Source organism: Akanthomyces muscarius, chromosome 3, assembly GCF_028009165.1.
Source record: "Akanthomyces muscarius strain Ve6 chromosome 3, whole genome shotgun sequence".
NCBI classification, from domain to species: Eukaryota; Fungi; Ascomycota; class Sordariomycetes; order Hypocreales; family Cordycipitaceae; genus Akanthomyces; species Akanthomyces muscarius.
In genome coordinates this window covers 1,750,183-1,772,961 of record NC_079243.1, presented here as the reverse complement: position 1 = coordinate 1,772,961, position 22,779 = coordinate 1,750,183, and the positions used below count along the sequence as shown (strand labels likewise).

Here is a 22,779-nt window from a genome sequence, read left to right as displayed (position 1 = left end):
TGAGATAGGAGCTATAATAATTAAAATGACTTGGCCATCAGCGTTGTAAGCCTCTTCAAGACGGTATGTCTGTTCCACATAAAGCCAGCTTAGGGGCCATACTTCGCAAGTCGCCTGCTGCTTCCACGGTCGATCTCGCTGATTTGCTGCTAGTAACCATCAGCAGAATTATGACTCAAAATTGACATTGAGCCGCGCATAGCGTTCTGAAAATCTTGTCTCACGCCAGCTCCCTTGATCTTCTCTGTGGGAAAATTACAGTGGATTGCAACTGCACAACCGACTCAAACACGGCAGTCTTGCCGCCGGTTGCCTCCTTCCATATATCATCACAGATTTGGCGGCAAGCCCATTTCTTCGAAATACTCCTGCCCCCCACCTCTCAGGTTCCCAGGAGCTTGCTCTTTTCATGTCGCTCAGCAGCCCGCACACAGCCGTCTATGTCGCTGGATACCGTAGAGCGCCTGGCGCCTGTTTTAGGAGCCTGCTGCCCCACATCTACAGAACTAATTCGCCAGCGCCAAGGTTCAACCTACACTGATTTTACCGTTACAGGCACCAAATCAGCTCACTAGTCAGGTGCATTTACTTATTGGGGCTGGTGCGGCCTGACCGAAGCCCCCCTCTCTGCGACCTGTTCCAATGTTTTGAGTGAGACGGCTGTCTTAACATGGTTTTTTAAAGTAATTCGGATGTTTGAAGATCTCGGACCTGCATTTCGGGTGCTGGCAAATCTCCTGCTGCTTCCCTCCCTCGCGAGTAAATGGTAATGACGGGCCTTCAAGTGTGGCTCCTGCACTTCTGTTGTTTCATTGACACGATCGGCGAGGTTTAGTGAGCACACACAGTGGGGGGAGCATGACAGAGCGTCTAACCAGTTAGCTACCCATCAAAGTAGGCCGGGATTAAGCCAGTAAACAGAACAATTACAGTCCATCCAGCCGTTCCTACACAAGGCTATTAAGAAGCTACAGAGCAAGGCATAGAGGAATTCGCATTAACTGTATTGCAATCGGACTCAAAATTTCTAATATAAGTATAATATAAGTAGCTAGATCATATCTTAGCGGGCGGCTATCTTTGCGATTTTCTTCTGCTGCCTTCCTCTACGTGCCTTTTTACAACACGCCGCCTACCTTTATCTCCTCTTTACGACTTAGTCTAATAACCTAAGGCTTACCCTATAAACTCACTTAATATAACCTTAAAAGTGGTTTATATAGTTAAACTTCTCCTATTTGTATTCTAGATAGCTACACTAGATCGCCTTACTATATTACTTAGCTATCTCTTAGTAATCTAAGTGCTTATTATTAAAGTGGTTATTAAGTACTAGTAGGCGGTAATAACTAAACTGCCACGCCTTAACTAGTAGCTACTTATTACTAATATAGTCTAGGTATTATGTTATTTCTATAAGTAGTAGAAATAGGTCCTCTAGCTCTAAATCTAGCTCTAATAATATATTACTCTCTAGTAACTCTTATTTAATAGACATTTTAATCCTTACTAGCTATTATATATATCTTATTTTACTAGCTTCTTTCTTATTATAAAGAGCTACTATTAAGTTAATAGCCTTAACTTTATATTTAAAAAGCTTATTATTTATCTAATTATTAAGCTATAAATAAAGAATTTTAGCGAATTTTACCTATTTTAGTATAATAAGGTTAATTACTAACTATTTATCTTCTTTATTAAACTTACTAGAAACTTATATCTTAATATCTTAAATAAGATTATTATAAAAATAGTATTTATAGTATTCTTTTATAGTCACTTTATTATACTAAATCTACTTATTTCTAATATTTTCTATGAGTATTTAGATTCTCTTTTTATACTAACTATCTTTAATTTAACACCTTCCTTACTTAAGCCTTATATACTCCTCCTCTAACTTTATAATCTTAGGGTTTAGAGGTTAATTTATCTATACTTTATTAGGCACTATATCTTAAACAGTATAAGGGTTATAAGTAAAGCTAATATATATAAATATATAAAATAACTAACTTTACTTTTCCTTTTTTAGGAAAGTATTTTAGAGATTAAAATTAGTATTCTTATTTAGATATATACTAAAAAATATAGTAAACTAAAAGTTATACTATATTATTTAATTATAGACTAAGTCTAGTATATCGCCTAGTAAAGTTAGTATTAGTGTTATTAATAATAGTAGTATATATAATCTCTAGTATATTATTTATAGTATTTACTATATCGTACTATATAAGCCTAAACGTCTAAGCTTTATTAGCTTATATTATAATTTAGCTTAGAATAGAGTATTACTTTATTCTTAGATAATATAGTACTATTAATATAGTAGAAAATAGGAATCTTTAATTTCTCCTTTTTCTAGTAGATTAATATAGAATCTTAAAGACCTTAGATATCCTTTAAGAGTAAACTATAAGTATTAGTTAAGTATAATATATTAAATATATAGTTATATAAGGCTAGTATAATAATAACTATAATTATATTAAATATAAGCTTCTTAGTAGGTATAAAGAAAAAAGTTATTTTATATATTTTATAGTTAGTAGCTAGTTAGGTAGTAGTAGGTAGGTATATAAGGTAGAATATATAGTTTTAGCTTATTATCTACTCTTTTAGAGTAAATAATATTAAGTATTAGAATAATTTAAAGACTATTAATATTAAAGACTAACTTACTATCTATATTTAGTACTTAGAGATAAAAGTTAGGTATTAAGATAGCTTAGTAGTATTAAGTTATAATTAATATATATAGTTAGGCGCTTTATTTCTATAAGTTTCTATACCTTATAAACTTCCTTTATATTATTTCTATTTATATAGTATCTTATAATAGGTATATAGAGCTACTAGAACTAATAGATATATTTTACTATAAATGTAGAGGTATGTTTTCTGCCTTCTTCTTCATATAGGCGCCTAGTATTATGCTCGCAAGGTATAAGTGACAACTATAGGTACCTGCGGATAAACCGCGGAGGTACCCGTCTAGGGCGGTCGGCGCGTCCACAAACTGGTGCGCTAACCCCCCGAAAATGGACCTCAGGACAGCGACACACAGACGTTACCAGCATGCATCTACAGACTAGTTGGCGAGAGTAGAGTACACTTGACCTCATGTGTGGTCAAGCAAACTGTCTTCCGCCAACCGCGGTCCACTAAAATACAGCGCCCGAGGCCTCTAACAAGCGCGCCTATGTTCTTTCATGACAGTCAGTGTACGAGAGGGCGTCGATAATCAGGTGAAATGTACTGTGCTCTTATACTTTGAATTAGTTGAGCAGCATAGAGCGATGTATATTTAGCGGTGAACAATTAGCCGCAAAGCTGGTGGTGTGCGCGGCAGTAAACTCTCCTCCCCGGCCCGAAGAAAGGCGGTTTATAGCTAATTGCGACCGGGGGTTTCCCGTGCCAGATCCGGTGGAGATGAACAATCACAATGAACAGGGTAATCGCTAGAAATTCTGCTCACTAAACGACTCGGCCTCGAGTATTAATATTGATCCCAGGTGGGACAGGGAGCGGTCTTGTTGGATTGTCAGATTGCATAGTGCGAATCATGGTTCGTACTGTGCGCAGCCAAGCTGGCTGATGTCGGTACGGACATGAATCCTGTGCCGCGAAACACATTTCACAGAGTCAACCATTCTTTTTCTCAAAAACAAGCTGATATACATCCAAACACAGAGCTCGACTTACCAAGTTCTTCTCCATAGCAGGCACAGCCTTGGATTTCAGCGAGACAAGAGCAATAGTAACAACACAGTGAATTGGGGAGTAAATATAAAAAACACCAATCTAGAAAGAGTGTATGCTCTACCTAAATCTACAGTATCCCTATCTATCCAACTTTCACCTAAATTTCCCACACTCTAGATGCAGTGGTCTCGAGCTCAGCAAGAAGCTTCGCTCATTTCGCATTACAGGCGTTCTTTAGTCTTGATAAAGAATTAGTTCAACGAATTCTGAGTACACAACTTGAAAGGAGACGGCGTCATACTGCGAAACTTGCCCCAGCTGACAATGTTGTCGCCGTCATCAGCGTAGATCGTGGCATCGGGCTCTTGGGTTACAGGAGCCGCAGCCACAGCAGCAATGGCTGCGACGAAAACGATGGAGATGTAGACTTGAGTGTTCATTTCTGCGAAAGAATTGATTGGATGGATGGAGTTGTTTTGTATCAGCAAGAAAAAAGATTCCAGACCGACCTTTACTCTGCCTTTTATACACGACTTCGCCGTGCACCCCCCGCCCAAGGTGCAAGGCTTCCTAGCTCGCACTCGCCACCCGATGCAGTCACATCATTCATTCTCTCCCAGCGTGCTGCTCAATATGAACTATCCGTGGCTGTAGGGCTTTGAAGTGTGAGTAAGTGGCATTGCAAGGCTTCAGAGACATGCGCACACGGAGACAGTCCGCGCACCACGTCCGGACCAAGGAGGACAACGTCCGGATGCCCGATCGATATCGCCCGACCTGCTGCGGAGTTCAGTTGCCTAGTCGTCGCGCAAGCCCACGGAGAAAACATCTCCCAATTGCTTTCGCTATTCTTGTCATCATGCATGCCATCGAGGGGTCTTGTTGCGATGGCCTGCAGCTTGCAGCACGGCCGGGGAGCGCCGCCCGCGCTTACTCGGAGCCCACGGCCTAGCCGGCGCGGCCATGGTACCCGCGGCGAGTACGCAGGCTGCAAGGCAGTGAGATTTTCGGAGAATTCCCGTACGAAGCTGAGATGCAATGTAATTGGCAGAAAAGCTACGAGCCATCTATGCGACCGGGCGTCACACGTTGCGACAAGGCGCATCAGCCGTCGCCGGGCTCGCTGGACACGAACAAGCCATAGCCTTGCGCCTACCTGGCCGCCACTAGCAATAAATGTAGAGCTGGCTTTCAATTTGATTAACTTTCATCTTTCACACGGAAATAACTTGTTTATTTGCTTTAATAGTGTTTTGCTTCCCTTACTGTTGTTCTCCTGCTGAAAATGCTGTCCGAAGATTGTCGGCCGTCGAATGGCAACAGGCGTGCATATAATGCGCCTCTGTTGCAGAGCTCGGAACAAGCCGTTTTCAGGGAAAACCCTGCTAAGAGCCTACGCTGCAAGCTTTTGATTGCATCAGCACTACTCAATGTTACTCTTGCAATACTTCTGGGTTTCATCGGCCATGTCCCACGCCCGCAATGCTGGCAACACGGTGGATCAATGGACCTACGCTCATATTGTATGTCGTCTTCATGTAAAATACTGATGCGCAGGAACTCTAGAGAATACTAACATCGCTAAAAGCACCGGCTTATGAGCACATTGAAGAGGTCCCCGTTGTGTTTAAAGTGGCTTTTCTCGAAGATGAAAGCCCCTATCAGGGGTGGCCAGACGACGAGAAGGATCAGCTCTGGCAAGACATGTATAGCAGTGAGCATGAACCTGGGCCAAGACCCTTTACTCGAAATCAATTGACTAATCATTTCTTTTAGGAGGTATGGCTATTCGAATTGATGAGAAGTCTGCCATCAGGCTCATTAATCGCACCGAGCACGCCCCGGTATCCGGCTCGGAGACGGACTACGTGATTGGTCTCGACGTATTTCACCAATTGCATTGCCTAGTGCGTATTATTTTACACTGAAACGTTGCCATTGGCTAATCAATATCAGAACATGCTTCGGCAATCTATCTACCCTCTCCGGTATAATTCGTCCATTGTCCGCCAGGACGGATCCATTGACTTTTTGGGGTGGGCACATCTAGGTGAATCAAAACCCAACACAACAGAAATCCTGCTCGCGAGCATTCGACCTTGACAGACTAAATCAGAATACGTTTTTTTTTCACCGCCTCGCTAACGACTCTGGCCTCGCAGATCATTGCATCGAAGCCCTTCGCGAGTCGCTCACCTGCTCCGTCGACGTCAGCGTGGTCCCCTACCGGTGGCACCCAGACACCAAGATCGCCGAACCAGACATTCGAAGCATGCACATGTGCCGCAACTTTACAAAGATACGCGACTGGGCATTTGATCGCTTTATATCAATGACGAGCAAGAGAGAGCATGTCGAGGACGGCGTCGTCGTCGACTATTCTGACGTCGGGAGTGACCCGGAAGCGGTGCTGACGGAGAAACTGGCCGACCCCCAGGATTGGAACAAGACTGTATACGATTTGTAAAAATCATTTTCGCAAAATGCTATAAGAGATGAATAGAATTCCGCATGATTTCGAATTTTCCCCCGGCAACTCCTCTTTCTGCAAACTGGATGCAAAGGTTGCGTTGCGTAGAAACTTCTACCAGTCGGTCTGCCGATATTGGCGGATCATTTTGCCCGCCCGTGCCCAGATAATAGTGCTTCGGGTAGGTGCTGACATACTGGCATACAATGTGTCAGATTTGATATACTGGCTACTTGAGATGAGTGTTTGTCTTTATAGACTTCATCGGCAGACGCGACATGCAACCGCGGACCGGTGTGCAGGCATCTGCAGCACAGGCCATCTCGTGGCTTATAGTTTTTGTTTGCCCTATCGAAAATCTAGAAAAGTCCCTTCTTCCTTGACTAGGAGTAGATGTATTTGTATGCTGCTTTCGAGCTGAACTTTCTCTGGAAACTGAGGCATGTATTAAAAAAGTCGGTCGCTGCGGCTCCGGCTCTGATTGATGCTGAATAAAGACAGGATCAAAGTAGATCACGACTCCTATTGAAGATTTCCCGGACCTTCGATGGCGTATCTTGGACTCATCGAGCAAGTGCACATTGGGCAAGATGGCGGACATGTTTGCCTGTCAAGCGCCAGGACCACATCGGCAACCTACATTCATTCTCGCATGGACGTACTCGTCTATACTGAACGAACTCCAGGTGCAATAAGTTAAGGTATGGAATGAGGAACGAGGTCTCAAAGTCTCACGCAAGTGTAGACGCGAACTTTAATATAGCTTGCACAAGGTAGAAATTGTGCAAGTAAAGGTGCGATGTGAGATGGCGAATTCTCCTGACACAGCGTGAAGCGTGAGAAATTGCAATACAGATGAAGAACAATACACCATCTGGATAAATACAGAAAATTCTACTATCATAAATAGTTTGCGATCGAAATTTTATCAGCTCCATCGCGTCATACCCCAGACTGAACGGCCCAGCTTGTGCGCCCTGTCTGGTGTGACCGTAGCGCCAGCGAACGGCCAACCTGCATCGCATCGTCTGACGATGAGCCAAAAAAAGGATCATATGACGCGTCATTTTTTTCTCCGGCGGAGACAATGGTTATGCAGGCTAATTTCCAACCCTTCGGACGGGAAGCTGCCTTCTTTCAACAAAGCTGCGTCGATGCATTTGGGCCTTTCCGTGTGGCTCGGGAAGGTGTTTTGGATACCATGACCGCGCGTCCTTTCTAGACTTGCACGTCCTCGTGCTGTTCTGAGAGAGCCCTGCCCAATTTCATTATTTTTGTTTCATTATTTTTGCGAATGATCATCTCCAAAACCCGTCGAATTCCATCGAAGCGGAACGATGCAGCCACGAAACATCATTGGTTCGTTGCTCCGCGCCGCTCGGTCAACTTTGGCAAGAAAAGTGACTCACGGTCTGTATTCTGACCCGAGCGTTTTTAGAGCGGTTTGCATCTCTTTTTAGCTCTGCGAAGCACCCATGGACCAGGTCGTCGCGGCGGGCGCGCGCACAAGGGTTTCCTGAACCTCTTTCTTGACTGGCTGGTCGCCCCCGCGGAGACGGGAAGCCGCATGCTTTGGCCTGCAGCCACCTTATTTCCCGCCTTTCAGAGGGCAAAGGAATACTCATCCCTTTTGTGATGACTTATGAAAGGGGCAACTCCAGCTCACCGAGATGGGTCAATTGCTTGTTTGTTCCTTTTGTCGCGTTCCAATGCATTGCCGTCGTCGCTGGTGCCGGCCGTCGAGCGGCGTATTGGATCGTCATTCAGGTTGCAGGCGCGCGCAACACCTTTCTTTGAATCACCGGTCGACCTAATTGTCCGATCCTGATAGCCGTTGTACTCCGTACGACATTCCCGCACAAGGGTGTCGGCGGCGCTTGGTGCGACTTGAGGCTTGTCATCTCCGGCCGATCAGCTCATATGTTGCTTGGTCTGCCCGTCGTAAAAGAAGCACTGCAATGTATATCACATTGTCCCCCCTCGATACTTACAAGCCCAACTTGATGGGACCAGAGCTGTACTTGCTGTTACACAAAGGGGATGGGACATTCGTCCGCCACCATTCAGCCATAGGGCGTCGCTGTCAGCGCCGATGGGCCACCCCCCTGTCGGAGAGCAAACAAAACAAATAGGCCCATGGGCCTCTTTGACAATGTGACTGTTTATGAAGTGCCCGTGGCCCTGAAGCTAGGGAGGCTGCAGCCTCGTGAGTGGATTTTGCCATAGATTTCGAATGAGACATTCGAATCAAGCGGCTGACACCTGCTCTGCTTCGTAGGACGGGGACAGATGGCAAGACGCTGCCGACATCACCAACTCGGAGAAACACTTAAAAGACTCGGGTCTCCCGTCAACAGGATAGCTGGGCTCGTACTGCGAGCCACCCACATATCATTTGCCTTTCGAGGTCATCTTTCCTAGCAAGCGCACTTACACTGTCAGCCTTTCCGACTAACCTCCTCCGCCATAACACTGTCTGCCTTCGCCATCGTTTTGGCTTGCATCGTTCATGTCCGCCGCAATGGAGTATCGTCTGGAGCAGCTCAACTCCGGCCCTGACGGAGCGCACATTCTCGCCTCGTGGATTGGCATCCTCTTTTCGATATCCATCAACGTCGACTCCATGCCCAGCGACTCAAAATTCGACACACCCTCACAACGAATGTGCCGTCTCGTCCAACGACTGCAATCCTCCGGCATCTCCGACGACGAGTACGACATTGTTTCACAAGACCTCTTCAACGACATTGTCCTGGCTGGCGGCGACCTCATCCGCCGTATAATCACAACCCACCGTACTAGCTTGGTATCGCCGCGGCTCGCCGACCACCTCTTCCTCCCGATCCCACTCCTCCGCATGGTCGACTCATCGCCATCGCCGCCCTCCTCCTGCTCCCAGAACCAAGCCTGCTCCGGCTCTCTCCAGTACACACCCTGCGCCAACAAGTACTTCCCAGAGGAAATCAAGCACGCCCACCCGGGCGCCGACAACCTTCCCTTCACCATTCCCCCGGCGCTGCCCGCCTACCACATCGGCCAGGTGACGGTCCTCGAGACGCTCGTGCACGACCCCCTCGTCGACCACGTCGCGTGTCGGGTGCTCGTCGACGGCGAGGAAATGTTCTGCAAGGCCGAGCGCGGCGGCGTCGCGTTCGGCGACTCGGTCGTCGGGCGGGACCTGCGGACGATGCTGGAGCTGCGCGCGGCCCTCGCCGACCTCGCGCAGGACGGCGCGCAGCAGCACCCTCCCCCGGCGCCGCTGCGTGTGCCGGGCCTGCGCGGCGTCCTGCACCACCCCAGGGAGGGCCACGTCGTCGGCTTCCTCCGCGACTGGGTGCCCGGCGCGAGCCTCAACTCGTATGAGATGGCGGACCTGCCGGTGGAGCTGCGCGAGGCGTGGGACCGCAAAGTCGCGGGGACGCTCGCCGAGCTGCACCAGCTCGGCGTCTACTGGGGCGCGGCGGAGAACGAGAGCGTCATCATCGACCCGCGCGGGGAGCCGTGGGTGGTCGACTTTGGCGCCAAGGTGAACCTGGGGCTGAAGCGCGAGGAGGACGACCGTGAGGAGGGCGACTGGCTGGACTACGACTTCATCTACCACTATCTCCGGACGAGGGAGGTGGTGGTGTCGTACGTATCAGACGACGACTCGGACCAGTCGTGTTCTGAGAATGACATGCTGGCGGGAGATGAAGAAGGGGGCGGAAATGGGGACAGGGGCGAGTCTTGAGGGAGCGGAGAAAACGACCAGATACACGATACAATACAGGATACAAGTCGTATAGGAGACGGATATAGAGATGCAGGTGCTTATTGACGCGGAAACACAGGAAGACAGACACAGGATACCTTGCTTGAATTGATTGTACTATTGATATCTTACTACTTATGATTTCGTCCGATAGGCCGCTTACTCCAATAAGTTCTCGAAACGATGACCCAAAATGTCAACTCGCTGATGCAAAAAAAAATGTTGAATCTATACCCATTCAAAAAAGAAAAAAAAAAGAAGAAAAATAACGCTTCTCCATGCTCCATTAACAACATTACCCTTCTAACATTCCAGGAATTTACACAGCGACATGCTCCTTTGGCCGCGCAGGATCAATCGCTGCACTCTCGTACCCAGGAAAACTATACCGGCCCTTGAGCTCGTCGAGGAGCTTCCCGGTAGGATAGTCGCTCTCCATGCTGTCGTGGTCGCAGCAGGGCGAGTGCTTGATGGGGAGCAGCCACTCAAGGGGCGTGTGGCCCATGACCGAGGTCCAATTGCGGCGAAAGCCCAGATCCCAGGGGTTCTCGCGCGACTCTACCCGCAGAATGGCAAATTTGCGCTGCGCCCGCACGTCTCGAGGGGGGCTTTCAGGCACGGACCCGGGCGTGGCGCCGCCGGAGACGACGGCAGGGGTGGCGGCAGCATCAGCAGCAGCAGCAGCAGCAGTCAGCTCCTCGGCGCCCGCAGCAGCCGGTGCTGGTGGCGGCGGCAAGAGGCTGGGCTGCTCCAGCGGGTAGACTATGGTTGGGTAGTAGCTCGAAGGGGGCGACTCGAGCGGGATGTGCACGGCGAGGTACGAGAGGCGGGTGCGGGAAAACATGTCAATGTTTGTCATGTTGGTGAGGATGTAGCGCAGCGAGGTCAGTGCCATGCCGCCGCTGAAGAGCAGGAAAAAGGCCGACAGCACGACGCCCGCGACGACCCAGCCGTCGGCATCGCGGCGCTCGCCAGACTGCTGGCTGACTGTGTAGCTGCTTATGCCGAGCACGAGGGAGCAGTACATTGCGCAGTAAAAGGTGAACTGCGCGAAAAAGTTGAATGCTGGGGGTTCATGTTAGTGGGTGGATGGTTCTTTTCTCCGTGCTTCCTGCTCGATTCTCGACGACTCACATGTTTCCGACACCATTCCTCCCACCCAGGGACACAAGTGATCCATCTTTCGCACGCAGCGCCCAATCTCGCTCGAATGGTGCGCACGGTCGGGCTTCCACTGACGACAGCCAGAGCACCACTTGGGACGGCCGTCTGCCTCACAGACAAACACGTCTTTGCTGTAAAAGCTTTCGAGCCCAGGGCTGTCTGGACTCATGTCTACCGGTGTCCAAGGCTGAGCCTCGACATCCGGCTCCTCATCGCGACGTCTGCGTCGTCGTCTCGGCGGCGGCGGCGGCTGCTTTTCGTTTGCGTCGTCTGCTTGGCCGTTGACGAGCGGCACCAGGCCCGGGTTGCGGATGACGGCCACAAATGTCCGCAGGTAGGCCGTGATCATGATGAAGAAGATGACAAAGTACAGGACAATCATCCCGGCACCAAAGCCGGTGCGGCCTTTCTTCACGATATAGTATTGCACTGTAGCGCAGCCACTTGGTCAGTACGTAAACAAAGGGATCGGGGGCCCCGTCCGGCCGGCAAAGCTACGCACCGCATATGTGCCCGACATATATGTATGTTGCGACTACAAAAGCGCACAGTATGAAGATTGGTATCGTGCGAATGGCGATGCGAGTCGATTGTCGATTGCTCGCCGATCCAGCCATGACGGCATCTGCTGCGCGCCCGGTCTGCGCGCGGGTGCTTCGGGGTGAAGCTGTCGTCGGGTCCTCGGCGGGTTCTCGGTGCGCGGACGCTGACTTTCGGGTCTAATGATGATTCAGAGGTCTGGCTGCGATTGCGCCCGATGCGCTATGCCTCCTGCGCTGTTTTGATGTCGTTGAAGGGGTTTGGTCGAGTAAAACGGCTGCGCTCCGACGAGCCACCGAAAATACGTCAGCGACCGAGTTTGCCGAGATGAGCCGTTTAATAGTGGGCCGATCTCTTACACCCGGTGCTTGACAATATGTGTATAATTGCTACGAATAGAAAATATATCAGACAATACTTTTACCGAGCTTAAATAACAGGAAGTCATCTATGCAGTTTTCTTGTTTTTTTGTTCTTTCGAATTTTAAACTGCCATTTTGCGGTGTCGGAGCGGCTTCATGTGACCTCTCGACAGCAAGATCGCAGCTCTGACAGGTACCACGCAAACCATGTCATACAAGTATTTCGACTTTATGGAAATATTTTCGTGCTGCAGAGCTCAGAACCATAGTGAGTCCTCAACATAATGTGACTTAATTTTCCTCGGCCTTCTGGTCTTTCATCCGATCTCGCAGTCGACGTGATATGCTGGTGAGGTAGATGCGCGCGAGACCTTTGACTTCCTTTGCTAAACCTCCATACCTCAAGTACACTCTTCGTCACCATCACCATCGCGGGCAGTATTTCCCTCAAACATGAGAAATCGCTTGATTATGTTCCTCGCAAATCTCGCCGTCACACCACATAGGCTCATAGGCTTACACGATTGCCGAACGCTCTACATTGCAGGAGAGAACAATACCCAACGCTGCGCTTCTACGCTTGACTAATTCCCTTGGTTGAATTCCTCAATTGCTCATCCCCTAGGCCTCACAGTCTATTCTGGTACGAACAGAAAACCAGATACAGGTCGACCCGGCGTCAAGACAGCACACTCGTGCGCGGGCAAGTACCCCTCTTCAGACCATCTTGTTTGCGCAGATTTCAAAGTCCAGTAACGTCTGTTTGCAGATCCCAATCCAGTGCCATGTTCATCTTGCTCTGCACAGGCCACTCGGTCAAGGGCCCTCTACACCCCCGGCTTCCCACGACGATGCACGACACCAAACAGCAATGCGGGCATCAAACACGTGAGGCAGCCGGCGCCAATCGTAAACTGCGAGAAAGGGACAAGAAAAGTCCGAAAATCCGATCAATAGATTGCCAGCGAGAGGTGACAACGCATGGTCGGCGATTGGGGCGGGCCAGACGTCGATGTCAGTCGGGATTCGTCCCTTGTTTCCAATCACTACCCACGAGGCGTTTAGGAATCTTGGCACACTCGCTGCCCTTCCTGCTCGTGGCAGCACTCTGAAAGGGGAAGACGCACCAACAAGGCAATCTTCGGGATCCTGCAGCGTCAGGTGCATAAGCCTGGCCACAACGCACAGCACCACACTTTTTACGTCGCGCAATAACCGCCCCCAAAAGCAATCTTGTTGACCAGAGTCCGTGGAAATAAGGCTGATGCGATTTATCAAAAGGGAAGGTGCGGGAAAAGACCAGCCTGGCGTCCGTCGTTCCTCGGGCTCGCCGACCCGAGCATCACCACAAACCAAACTGTCGGGCCCGGATGTGGCCATCCCGTTGCGTCGTGTGACCAGCTTCGGCTAAAAGCCAGCATACAGACGAAAATGACCCCTCGTCAGACGGAAGAATGACAAGATTAGCCACAAAAGATGACTTGTTGTACAACCAACGACGCAGCCGCAACAACTGGCCACGCCGCCCCCCCCCCCCCCCCCCCCTGGTCATCCTCACCACAGGCAGCAAATCGGAAGTCACCGGTCTCGCAGCCTTCAAAAAACGACACATCAGATATCTTTATACGCCTGCATCATGTTGTCTCTTCTCACAGCCTCAGCGTCGATTTCTTTCCCCCGCGCGCGCAGATTCACAGAAACCGAGCCCAGCCTCCTCCTCGCTCGGCAATCATCTCCGCCAAACGGCCAAACGGAAATGATGCAGCCACCTCTTTGCATCCTCGATGCACCTCACCCTTTCGGGTACTCATTCTCAGCCCGTCGCTGTCGCAATCCCTCTAGATCCCTATATCAGACTCGTATTATTCCCTCCTTTCCCTTGTCGCATCTCCATCACCACCTGTTCTTTTTCTCTCACTTCAACTTCAGTTCACCTCTGAGCCTCTCATTAATCTTCCAGATTTTTTGTTCAAACATTCGTTCCCCTGCCTGCGTGTTCCCTCTTTCCGCTTTCCCTTTCTCCTTCAATCTTGATTTTGAATCTTCTCACACATGCTTTCGTCTACTGCATTTCGCAAAAGCATGCCGCCCTACTCCCCAGATAAGCCATTTCATGACCTTTTGCCCTTTAGCCCGTCCACTCCTGCTTCTGCTTCTCCCGGAAGCACGCTCAAAGAGAAGCCGCTGCCCCCGGGTGCTGTGATCCGGTATCTGTGGACATGTCATCAGTGCGGCTGCGGCACCTTTTGCTGCGACGACGCCTCGGTGGCCCTGTGCGTCCAGTGCGAGCACGAAATATGCAGCGGCTGCACGACGTCGTTTGGGAGTCGCCTCCTGCGCGGCGTCGAGGTGGAAGATCTCCCCAAGCACGCCCCCAACCCCGGTGTAAGTCATCACGCACGAGACCATCTGGCCATGGGCTTTTCTACTGACGGAGAGAAACCCCAAAGTGCACCTGTGAGCGGTCCTCCAAGATCAACCGTTGCCGAACCGGCCATCCCATCCGTCGGTGTCCCGGCCCTGGTGTCCGTCGCCTCCGTCACGCGCCATACGCCCGTCCAACCTCTGTCCAGCACTGCATCGTGACCTTTCGTCCGGGCCGCGACGGGCGCCCTGCTCTTGGCACCTTTTTCGTCGCACGGCCACGGTTTGAGACTTCTCGCTCGCGGGCCCGCGTGCGCGACGCGTCCACCGGCGACGAGACGCTCGACTGCATTGCCAGCTCGGTTGCCGCGGCGCGGCCCGTCACCACGATCCCGCCCATCTACGACATGCTGCGCCAGCCGCGGCCCGGAGATCCCGTCGTCGCCCGGCTCGGCATCCCGGTAAGCACGGTGGCGCTGGCACGCTTCTTTGCGACCGGCGCGTCGAGCGTCGCGCGCGCGCTGGGCATGTCGGGTCCTGTTGTCTGCGTCCACGTCGATCCCATGCTGGCCTTTGTTGCCTACTACCTCTGCGCGAGCTTCTACGCCGTATTCGCGGAGTGGAAGGAGAGAATCGCGCGCCAGCTGTTCCGAGCGGCGCGGGAGTGAGGCACCATTCTTTTTCTGTGCTTCAGGTGCCGCCACGCCGCAAACATAAGCAACATGTGCATTGGCGCCCCCGGAGGAGCCCGAGGCAGGACTTGTCGTGGCACGACACAAACTTGGCTTCTGCAATTGTCAAAATGTTTAGAGCGTTTTTCTTGATGATTCACATGGTTTTGTGCTTTGCAGGTCTATACGGCTAGTGGCTTCTGGGTTGTTAGTGCGCGACACAAATTTGGCTTTCTATTGTACCTGACAAAATGTCTGAAGCGTTTTGCTTGATCATCTACACAGCGTTGTGCTCTTTTTCGAAGGCTTGTGGGATGGCTCTGCTCGCCTATGACGAGTTTTGTGATGCTCAATATACATTCTTTCATTCTTTTTTTCTTTTTGCACTTGTTGGTCGCCTCGCCCTCTTGCCCTCGTTCGTGCGTCCGATGTATGCTGTGTAACTCTTCGTGGTAGACGAGAGGACTCTGACACATTTCCTGACGTCGCGGGTGTCTCCGGGCGTCACCCATTCAGGTGAAGTGCGGCCTTAGGCGTGCCCTGCTACGTGCGTGTACCTCTTTTCCTTTGCTGCACTCTGATAAGATGCACGGCGGCCTCGCCGTCCCTCGTGTAACCAACCCTTTTTGATGGCACCTTTCCCGCCCATTATCATCAGAGCTTTGGGCCGGGACTCGAGTCTCGGTGGTGCATCTTGCCACTGAAGACGGTGCAAAAACCAGCCATGTCTCACAAGTTGGTCATGTTTTTTTGTGTTTTTTTGGAAGATGTTGTGCGACGCAAAGTAAACAGGGCTTTTTCTCTCCACAAACCCATGCACGCCGCACATGACGACTCCAAAAAAGCTGCTCGCATAATGGAGGCTGCAGCAGCAATCAAATAGAGCAATCACGCCGCATCTCACGATTTTTCTGGTTTCTCGTTTGCCATTCCACGGGTTTCAAGCCTGGACATTGGACCTTTCCGTCCCTCTGCAGGTGCGGACTGTCCCTTCCGCCCTCTTTCAAAAGACGTTGTATGATTTCCTCTCAACGGCTTATGCGCCATCTTCATACGTTCAAGTGCATGTATGCATGCGTGTACTGGTATGTGTGTGTGTGTGTGTGTGTGTGTGTGGATATTGTATGCATCATGCACTGCAGTCATTCAACCACTCCAGGCCTCTTTTTCCAGCACCTATGCCTTCTCAGTCGACCTTGCATTACATTAGCACATGCATGATATATGCACGTCTGCGTTGTCTCACAGCATACTGGGTGCCACTTGAACATACACCAAAACATCTCTCTCCAAATGCCTCACCGGCTCTTCCCTGTCCGCTTCCCCGGAGAGGAACCTTTCGCGGGCAGCCAATCCAATCCCCCCATCGCCGTCGATATCTAGCAACTCGGGTATACGGCTCAAATATTCCGGTCAAGTAATCCAGGCAACACAAAGGAACTGTCGACACGAACCACAGGAAAAAAACGCAAAAGCAGGCTTTTCCTCTTCTTTGGGGGTGACATGCATATTCACCCCTGCAAGCTTTTCTGCAGTGCCTGTGTGGTCTCTCTTGCCACCACCATCACCACCACTACGCCCGCGACAAAATGCAAACATCTGGAACACGCATGCAGACAAACACACACACATACACATACACACACATCTCATAAACAAAGCAGCGTAAAAGCAACGTGGTTGAATTGCACAAACAGTGAGAGAAAAAAAAGACACACACCCTGGTGGGAGAAAAGAAGCCGGCAAAGGTGACCAATGTCTACCGCGGCCACGCACCCTAAATAATACCTATGCACGTTGAAGTATCGCAAATAAAATGTTCTCCGAAACTCCCCGATTTCCCCCCTAAGAAAACAATATGATGAAGAATTTCAAAAGTAAAAAGAAAACAATCAAACCCAAAATTCCATAGTAAAATTAAGCAAAGCCCAGAAAAAAACCAATTCCAGATCATATACCGCCTTGTCCCTCTTCTCATTCCCCGCCCCTTGCCTCTCGTCGTGTACTGAAGTAGAGTTGTAATGAATGTCGAGGTCCCTTGTACATGTAAATAACGCCATACATGGCTCTGCACTGCCGACTTGATTTGTCCTTCTTCTGCAGCACCCCACATGCTGAATTCTCACCCAACTTGTGCCTCGTTTCTAGCAGTCAGGTTACTCGTCAACAAGCTTAATCGTAGGCTTGGCAACCTGCTTAGGCTTGCCGCTCAAACGACGATGGGCCGTCTTTGGCGTCACTTTTCCCTTTGGCGTCGTTTTGCTCTTAGGAGTGCCGCCGAGACTGGATGTTCCGCTCTTGGGCGTGCCCTTTGGCGTGTTCTTGGGACTGCGGCTAGGTGTACCCTTGGCTGAGGCCTTGCCGGGGCTTGCCTTCTTCGGTGTCGTCTTTTTCCCGGCGCGCGCATTTTCTTCGCTGGTCCCGACAATGGTCAGGCTGGAGGAGCGCGAAGAGACCTGCTTCGTACCGGGCTTGCCCGCGACCGGTCGGCGCTTGACGAGCTTGTTCGTCACGGCCTTCTTGAGCAGGTTGCCCGTGCTGGCTCGTCGCTTGACAGGCGTCGACTTGGCCGAATTCTTCTTGGCCAGCGACATGCTGGAAACACTCTTCTTGATCGCGGTCGCGGCGCCTTTAGCGGCCTTCAGGCTCGCGCTCGAGAGAGAGCGCTTGACGCCCGTCGCTGGCTGAATCTTGCGCTTCTTCGTCTTGTCGTTGCCAGACGCCTCCTCTCCCAGCATCTCCTTGAGCTTGCGCTTCCCGGCCTTGATCGAGCCCTTGACAGCCTTCTTCAAGTCAGTCTTCGGGGGCTTCGCCTCGCGTGGCCGAGGTCCAAGAACACCACGACAGTTTTCGGCGCCGCAGAGACACTTCTGGACATTCTTGGCGGAAAAGGGATCAAAGTTGTAGTCGTATGTCAGCTCATCTCCAGTCATGATGGGCTTGTCGCCAGCAAATAGAGCCATTCTCGGCTGTCCGGAGACGATCCATTTGATCATGCGGCAGTTGGGTTTGCAGCTGTGGTTGACGAATCTGGCAATGCTGCCAGTAGTGGCGTCGATAATCATGTTCTGGTCGAAGCTCATCAAGTAATAGCACTAGGTTACTTGTTAGCAAAATACCATGATCAAGCTCAGCGGTAAAGCCTACCTCGTTCTTCTTGTATTCGTTGTTCATGCGACGCTCACATTCCTCCTCTGTAATAATCTCGCCGGCGTATTCCATAATGATCTGGTGAGGGCGGAAGCAGCGGTTGCTTCGCACTCCGTAGCCGCGGTCGGACGTCTTGATCACTTCGACGCCGACACGGTACTTGCCTCCCTTGGCACGTCGCGCGGTGAGTGTCGCAAATGCTCTGTTGGTACATGTTGCCTTTCCGGCATTGCAGTTGATGTCGTTGCACTCATAAAGCATGATTCGGTTCTGGCAGTTGTCGCCACAGCCGTCTTCAGGTTTGCAAACGCACTTGGAATAGTCCTGGTAGTGAGGTGACTTGCGCCAATAGTCTTTCGAGTCGCCGATGAATCGATCTGCACAAAGTTAGCAAACATTCCATCGCGGGGTCATGCATGAATCGGCTCACTTTTTGTCATCTTCTTCCACTCATCAGGTTTGGGCTGCCCGGGTGGCAGCGGGTTACAAGTCATGAATGGTAGTTTAAAGTCGCGACCCTGGAGCAACAGTCGAACACCGTTGTAAGCAAGTGTCGGCATGACTTTGTTGGATGGCGGGGTCTTCCCAGTTTTAATTCGCTGATAGTCAAGTTTCGCAAGTTCGGGGATGCTGCCGAGCTTCTTCCTCTCAGGTAACGTCAGACACTGGGCGGGGTTTTCGGGTACGTCTTGGCCCGCATACAGCCCCTTGGTCAGGAACTTCTTGGGTCCGCGAGGCTTCACTTCGATCACGGGTTCCTCGGCCTTCTCCTCCAGCTCAGTCTCGCGAGCTTTGGCATTCTTCCGGCGTGGCGAAGGCGGCGGGGGCCGGGCATTGGGGTCGATGTACTTGCCATTGGCCCAAACGGTGTGGACAACAGGGCGCTCGTCAATATGCGAGAATTCCTTGGTGTCGCGTAGACGCAAGAGCTCGCGAGAGACTCGGCTCATCGAGCCAGCGACGGCCTTGGTGCCACGCTTGCTGATCTTGGACAAGCGAGAGCCAAAAGACGCGACGGTTGCGCCGACACTGGCACCAGCGCGAGAGCTGAGGCGGCGCGTGCGAGGGGAATCGTGGCCAAGGCGACGAGTGGTGCGCGGCGAGTGTAGTCCGGAGGGACCAAGATCGAGCGCGTCAATCGCATCCGTGCCGCCGCGAGACTTGGCGCGGGTCGAGATGAGGCTGCGTGTCGACATGCCATCGTTGACAAGGGTGTCGCCTGAAATTGTGCGGCGTCGGCGGTCAGCGACATCGTCACCGTTGGCGCGACGCTTGCCATGGCCATCGGTGCCGCTCAATTTGGAGAGATTGTAAACGGGCGCAGCGGCACACGTGCGGCGCGCTCGCTTTGGTGAAGACTCGACAGACGTGGTGGTGGCAACTGGCACGGGATCAGGCTCGGTGGCAGGTTCGGGCTTTGGGGTAGTTTCGGGCATTGGAACAGGCTCGGGTGCCAGTTCGAGGTCGACGATTTGCGCGGTGACGAGTAGCGTCTCCGTGAAGGGGACGACATCGTGCTTGGAGGTGTCGGAATGCAGGCTGTCGCTGTCGGCGACGGTGGTGGGCGGCGTGGAGCTGGACGACGCGACATTGGACATTGTGTCCGTGACGCTGCCCGCGGCGCTCGACTCTGGCTCGAGGAAGAGTGGCAGCATGGTGGCAGACACGTTGTGGAAAGGAGAGGGCGATGTCGGGGTTATGTGCGAGTGTATGGGTGGGCGGGCGCGCGGTGGGCACGGGCGCGACAAGGAGCGTAATCAACGGGAGAATCACGACAACACACCGCGTCGCATAGAACACGTCGAGTCTCGTAAAAAACAAAAAGAGACCGACTATGTCGATTGCGCCGTCGGGCAGATGCACGTAGAAAAAAAAAAGCACAAAGAGAGACGCAAGGTTGTGCTGCCACGACGGTGTGGCGGTTGCAGGAAGGGAAGAGGGAGAGTTGGCGTTTGGCGTGAGGACGAGCGGCGATGGGAAGACGGAGCAGGGTGCGGGATGGGATGGGATAGGATGGGATTGCTGGTTGGCGTCGCACCACTAGTTACCGGAAACCAAGCAGCTCAGCGGCCAAGTCTAAGACAAGGGCAGAACAGCCAGCTAAAACAACTCTTCAAGTGCACTAGAGCCCGCAATGGATTGCATTAGCGGATATGGCCCAGCGGGTTGGTTGGTGGCACGCGCCGCCTGGGTCTTTAGTCTTTATTTGATAATCAGGGAGACTTTTGCTGGCCCCAGACCAGGTCTTGTGCTCGGCGGCCAATGTTGGTTGCACATACCCTGACTTTCTCTGCGTGAGGCCGGCGGCAGACGACGACGGGAAGCTGGCTGACTCGAGGTATCCCCGAGACGCGATCAATGGTCGGCTTGGCTGTTCTTTTATGCTGGGGCTGCGCCTTCAGCTCGCTCGCTCGCTCTCTCTCCGCGTCGACGCGTGGGGTGGAGATGCGGGAGATGTCGATGGCTGAACTCGACCATCAACGTATCAACAAATAAAATAAAAAAGTGATTCGACGAGGATACAGCCAGTATCTCTGCGAAACTTGAGTGTTTTTGATGGTCTTTCGGCTAGAAACCTCTTGGTGGGATGCCTCTTTCTCACACCACACGACGTTGGCTGGATCAAGAAAGAGAAACAAGTGTAGGAGGCAAGAGGCAGGAAAGGCAGCACACGAGGCGGCGCCAGGAAAAGGGAGCGGGCCGGCTATTTAGCATGTCGGCTCGTTGGCGTTATTTTTTTCGTGCTCCGTACCTTGTACACTTTTTCTACGTTGGCATTTGCGGTAAAACAGAAAGCAGGCCGGCGTCGACCTGGCCTCGCCTCCCGTCGACCATGGCACAGCTCAGGCCGCGTCTCCCAAGGCGTCCCGGGGCCATTCTCGTCTCGTCATTATTTTTCCTCTCCGCGATGCTCTCCTCCAAAACCACGTGTGATCTACTTTGGCCTGTACCTGATATGCCGATGCTCCTTCGTCGCCTTGCCTAATTCGGGCACATCAACTGCCGCCGTTATATATCAACACTACCATGTCTGTCGCCATGCATCTATTTTTCTAGTCAGCGCCATGCCTTTCAGCATAGATGCCGACGCACTGATATTATTCTATAATCCCGTATCCGCCTTTTCTGTAGCGCCACATCGAGACTCTTGTTGTCCCATCCCCACATGTGCTCGTCGAGGCGACCACCCGTCATGGAACTCAAACGCTGTGCAGCACCTGCGCCATTTATAATGCCAATTTTTGCTTCGCAACAATGCACAGCAGTTCTCAAGTTTGCTCGTCCTCAAAAAATTGTCGTACCCGCCCTTTCGCCTTGTGGCTTTGCTAGTTCAGCTGCTGACACATGGCCATCTCACGACAGCACCACCACTCTCAAACACTCGGGCAAAAATCGACTTCAATGGGAGAATTGAATATTAAAAGTAGGCACGGTGCTAGTTTTGAGTCTTTTGATGCTGGTTCTGCGTGGCCATGTCGCGATACGCGAAAGTGCTTCGTCGCACATATTTCTCTGTTGTGACGACTCGCGCCCGGTTCGCACCTCTGCCAATGATACTCCGCCCGGAACAGCACCAAATGGCTCAGGGGCCAGAAACGAGAGTGACTGGACAGAATCACACGTACCATAAAACAGACTGCTCTAGTCCATCAGGTCGCACGCTACCGCTGGTCACCTCCGTCCTACGGGGGCCGGGCGGCAAGCATCATGTTGGACAGCCCAGAGACACCAACGAAAGCGCATATAACTGACTAGCCCTCCTGGCGGCCGCAGCCCCAGGTGATACTATATCTCGCGTCACCACACTTACATAACCTCAGAATGACACACGGTCTCATCGTGAAAAAGTACCGGAATTTCCCCAAGTCCCGCAAATGTCGCATTTCAACGCCATTTCGTAAATCCAACAGGTGTGAGAGGACGTGGTGACAGACTCACATCAGATTGGTGCCTGCCAAAGGGTTGCATGTCTTCACAGCAGTCTTTTCACGCGCTGGTCATGATAAAATATCACCATTACGGTACTGGCGAAAAATGTATTTACAAGCCATGTGTGCCGTGCTGATGCTGCTTTTCAGCAAATTCTACGTCTGCTTAGCGCCTCAACCAGCCTATACATCCGCCGCTTTTATAGGTCCGGAAAGGATGCAGTGTGACTCAATCCATTGATTCTTTCTCAGTCTCAGTGTATTCCATCAAATTATATTCATCGCCACATGACTCGATTTTAGCTCTCGTCTACGAGGTAATGGCTCTCAGCGAGGCCCAAACACAGCTTACGAGCCATCCACCAACACGAATGATTTGTCCGGAGAATAGTCCTATCGTCCCAGATGTTTTGTTAGAGATCTGATACTCTTTTTCAATTCAAACGCAGTAGTATTGCACCTTTTATGGTCGCTGTGCTATCGATCCCGAGATACCGCGTTCCAACATTACAGGTGTGTTGACAGGAGTGCATGGGTAGGGAGAGGCCCTATCGACGGCAGAGTCGACCATATTTTGAAGCGTCTCGGCGCATAAATTCACTTCGCTTTGACTCGCTGCGGCAGTTAGACAGACTCGGAAAGATGTCGAATTCTTCTTCGCATCTTC

At 51.3% G+C, this 22,779-nt stretch overlaps 7 protein-coding genes across 9 annotated transcripts; 4 read left to right on the top strand and 3 right to left on the bottom strand.

Annotated features, from left to right (window-relative positions):
* Positions 1 to 5,215: 5,215 nt before the first annotated feature.
* LMH87_001904 (uncharacterized protein) lies at positions 5,216 to 6,178 on the top strand (the record flags this gene model as incomplete). The annotated part of the gene is made up of 5 exons (XM_056193267.1): positions 5,216 to 5,234; positions 5,300 to 5,425; positions 5,488 to 5,618; positions 5,668 to 5,761; positions 5,874 to 6,178. The coding sequence occupies 5 exons, from the start codon at positions 5,216 to 5,218 to the stop codon at positions 6,176 to 6,178; spliced, it is 675 nt and encodes a 224-aa protein (XP_056050323.1).
* Positions 6,179 to 8,317: 2,139 nt separating this feature from the next.
* LMH87_001903 (uncharacterized protein) lies at positions 8,318 to 8,602 on the top strand (the record flags this gene model as incomplete). The annotated part of the gene is made up of 2 exons (XM_056193266.1): positions 8,318 to 8,387; positions 8,460 to 8,602. The coding sequence occupies 2 exons, from the start codon at positions 8,318 to 8,320 to the stop codon at positions 8,600 to 8,602; spliced, it is 213 nt and encodes a 70-aa protein (XP_056050322.1).
* Positions 8,603 to 8,702: 100 nt separating this feature from the next.
* On the top strand, positions 8,703 to 9,911 carry LMH87_001902 (uncharacterized protein; the record flags this gene model as incomplete). Of its 3 annotated transcripts, none has more annotated exons than XM_056193264.1 (1): positions 8,703 to 9,911. In XM_056193264.1, one exon carries the CDS (start codon positions 8,703 to 8,705, stop codon positions 9,909 to 9,911), a length of 1,209 nt encoding a protein of 402 aa, XP_056050321.1. The 3 variants fall into 3 exon arrangements, with proteins under 3 accessions (XP_056050321.1, XP_056050320.1, XP_056050319.1); XM_056193263.1 differs by having other exon boundaries at positions 8,844 to 9,911; XM_056193262.1 differs by having other exon boundaries at positions 9,039 to 9,911.
* A 340-nt stretch (positions 9,912 to 10,251) lies between these two features.
* LMH87_001901 (uncharacterized protein) lies at positions 10,252 to 11,713 on the bottom strand (the record flags this gene model as incomplete). The annotated part of the gene is made up of 3 exons (XM_056193261.1): positions 10,252 to 10,997; positions 11,067 to 11,525; positions 11,599 to 11,713. 3 exons carry the CDS (start codon positions 11,711 to 11,713, stop codon positions 10,252 to 10,254), a joined length of 1,320 nt encoding a protein of 439 aa, XP_056050318.1.
* A 1,101-nt stretch (positions 11,714 to 12,814) lies between these two features.
* On the bottom strand, positions 12,815 to 13,165 carry LMH87_001900 (uncharacterized protein; the record flags this gene model as incomplete). The annotated part of the gene is made up of 2 exons (XM_056193260.1): positions 12,815 to 13,044; positions 13,126 to 13,165. 2 exons carry the CDS (start codon positions 13,163 to 13,165, stop codon positions 12,815 to 12,817), a joined length of 270 nt encoding a protein of 89 aa, XP_056050317.1.
* An 885-nt stretch (positions 13,166 to 14,050) lies between these two features.
* Positions 14,051 to 15,030, top strand: LMH87_001899 (uncharacterized protein; the record flags this gene model as incomplete). Its single annotated transcript, XM_056193259.1, has 2 exons — positions 14,051 to 14,383; positions 14,449 to 15,030. 2 exons carry the CDS (start codon positions 14,051 to 14,053, stop codon positions 15,028 to 15,030), a joined length of 915 nt encoding a protein of 304 aa, XP_056050316.1.
* A 2,159-nt stretch (positions 15,031 to 17,189) lies between these two features.
* Positions 17,190 to 19,838, bottom strand: LMH87_001898 (uncharacterized protein; the record flags this gene model as incomplete). Its single annotated transcript, XM_056193258.1, has 3 exons — positions 17,190 to 18,128; positions 18,181 to 18,560; positions 18,614 to 19,838. 3 exons carry the CDS (start codon positions 19,836 to 19,838, stop codon positions 17,190 to 17,192), a joined length of 2,544 nt encoding a protein of 847 aa, XP_056050315.1.
* Positions 19,839 to 22,779: the final 2,941 nt, after the last annotated feature.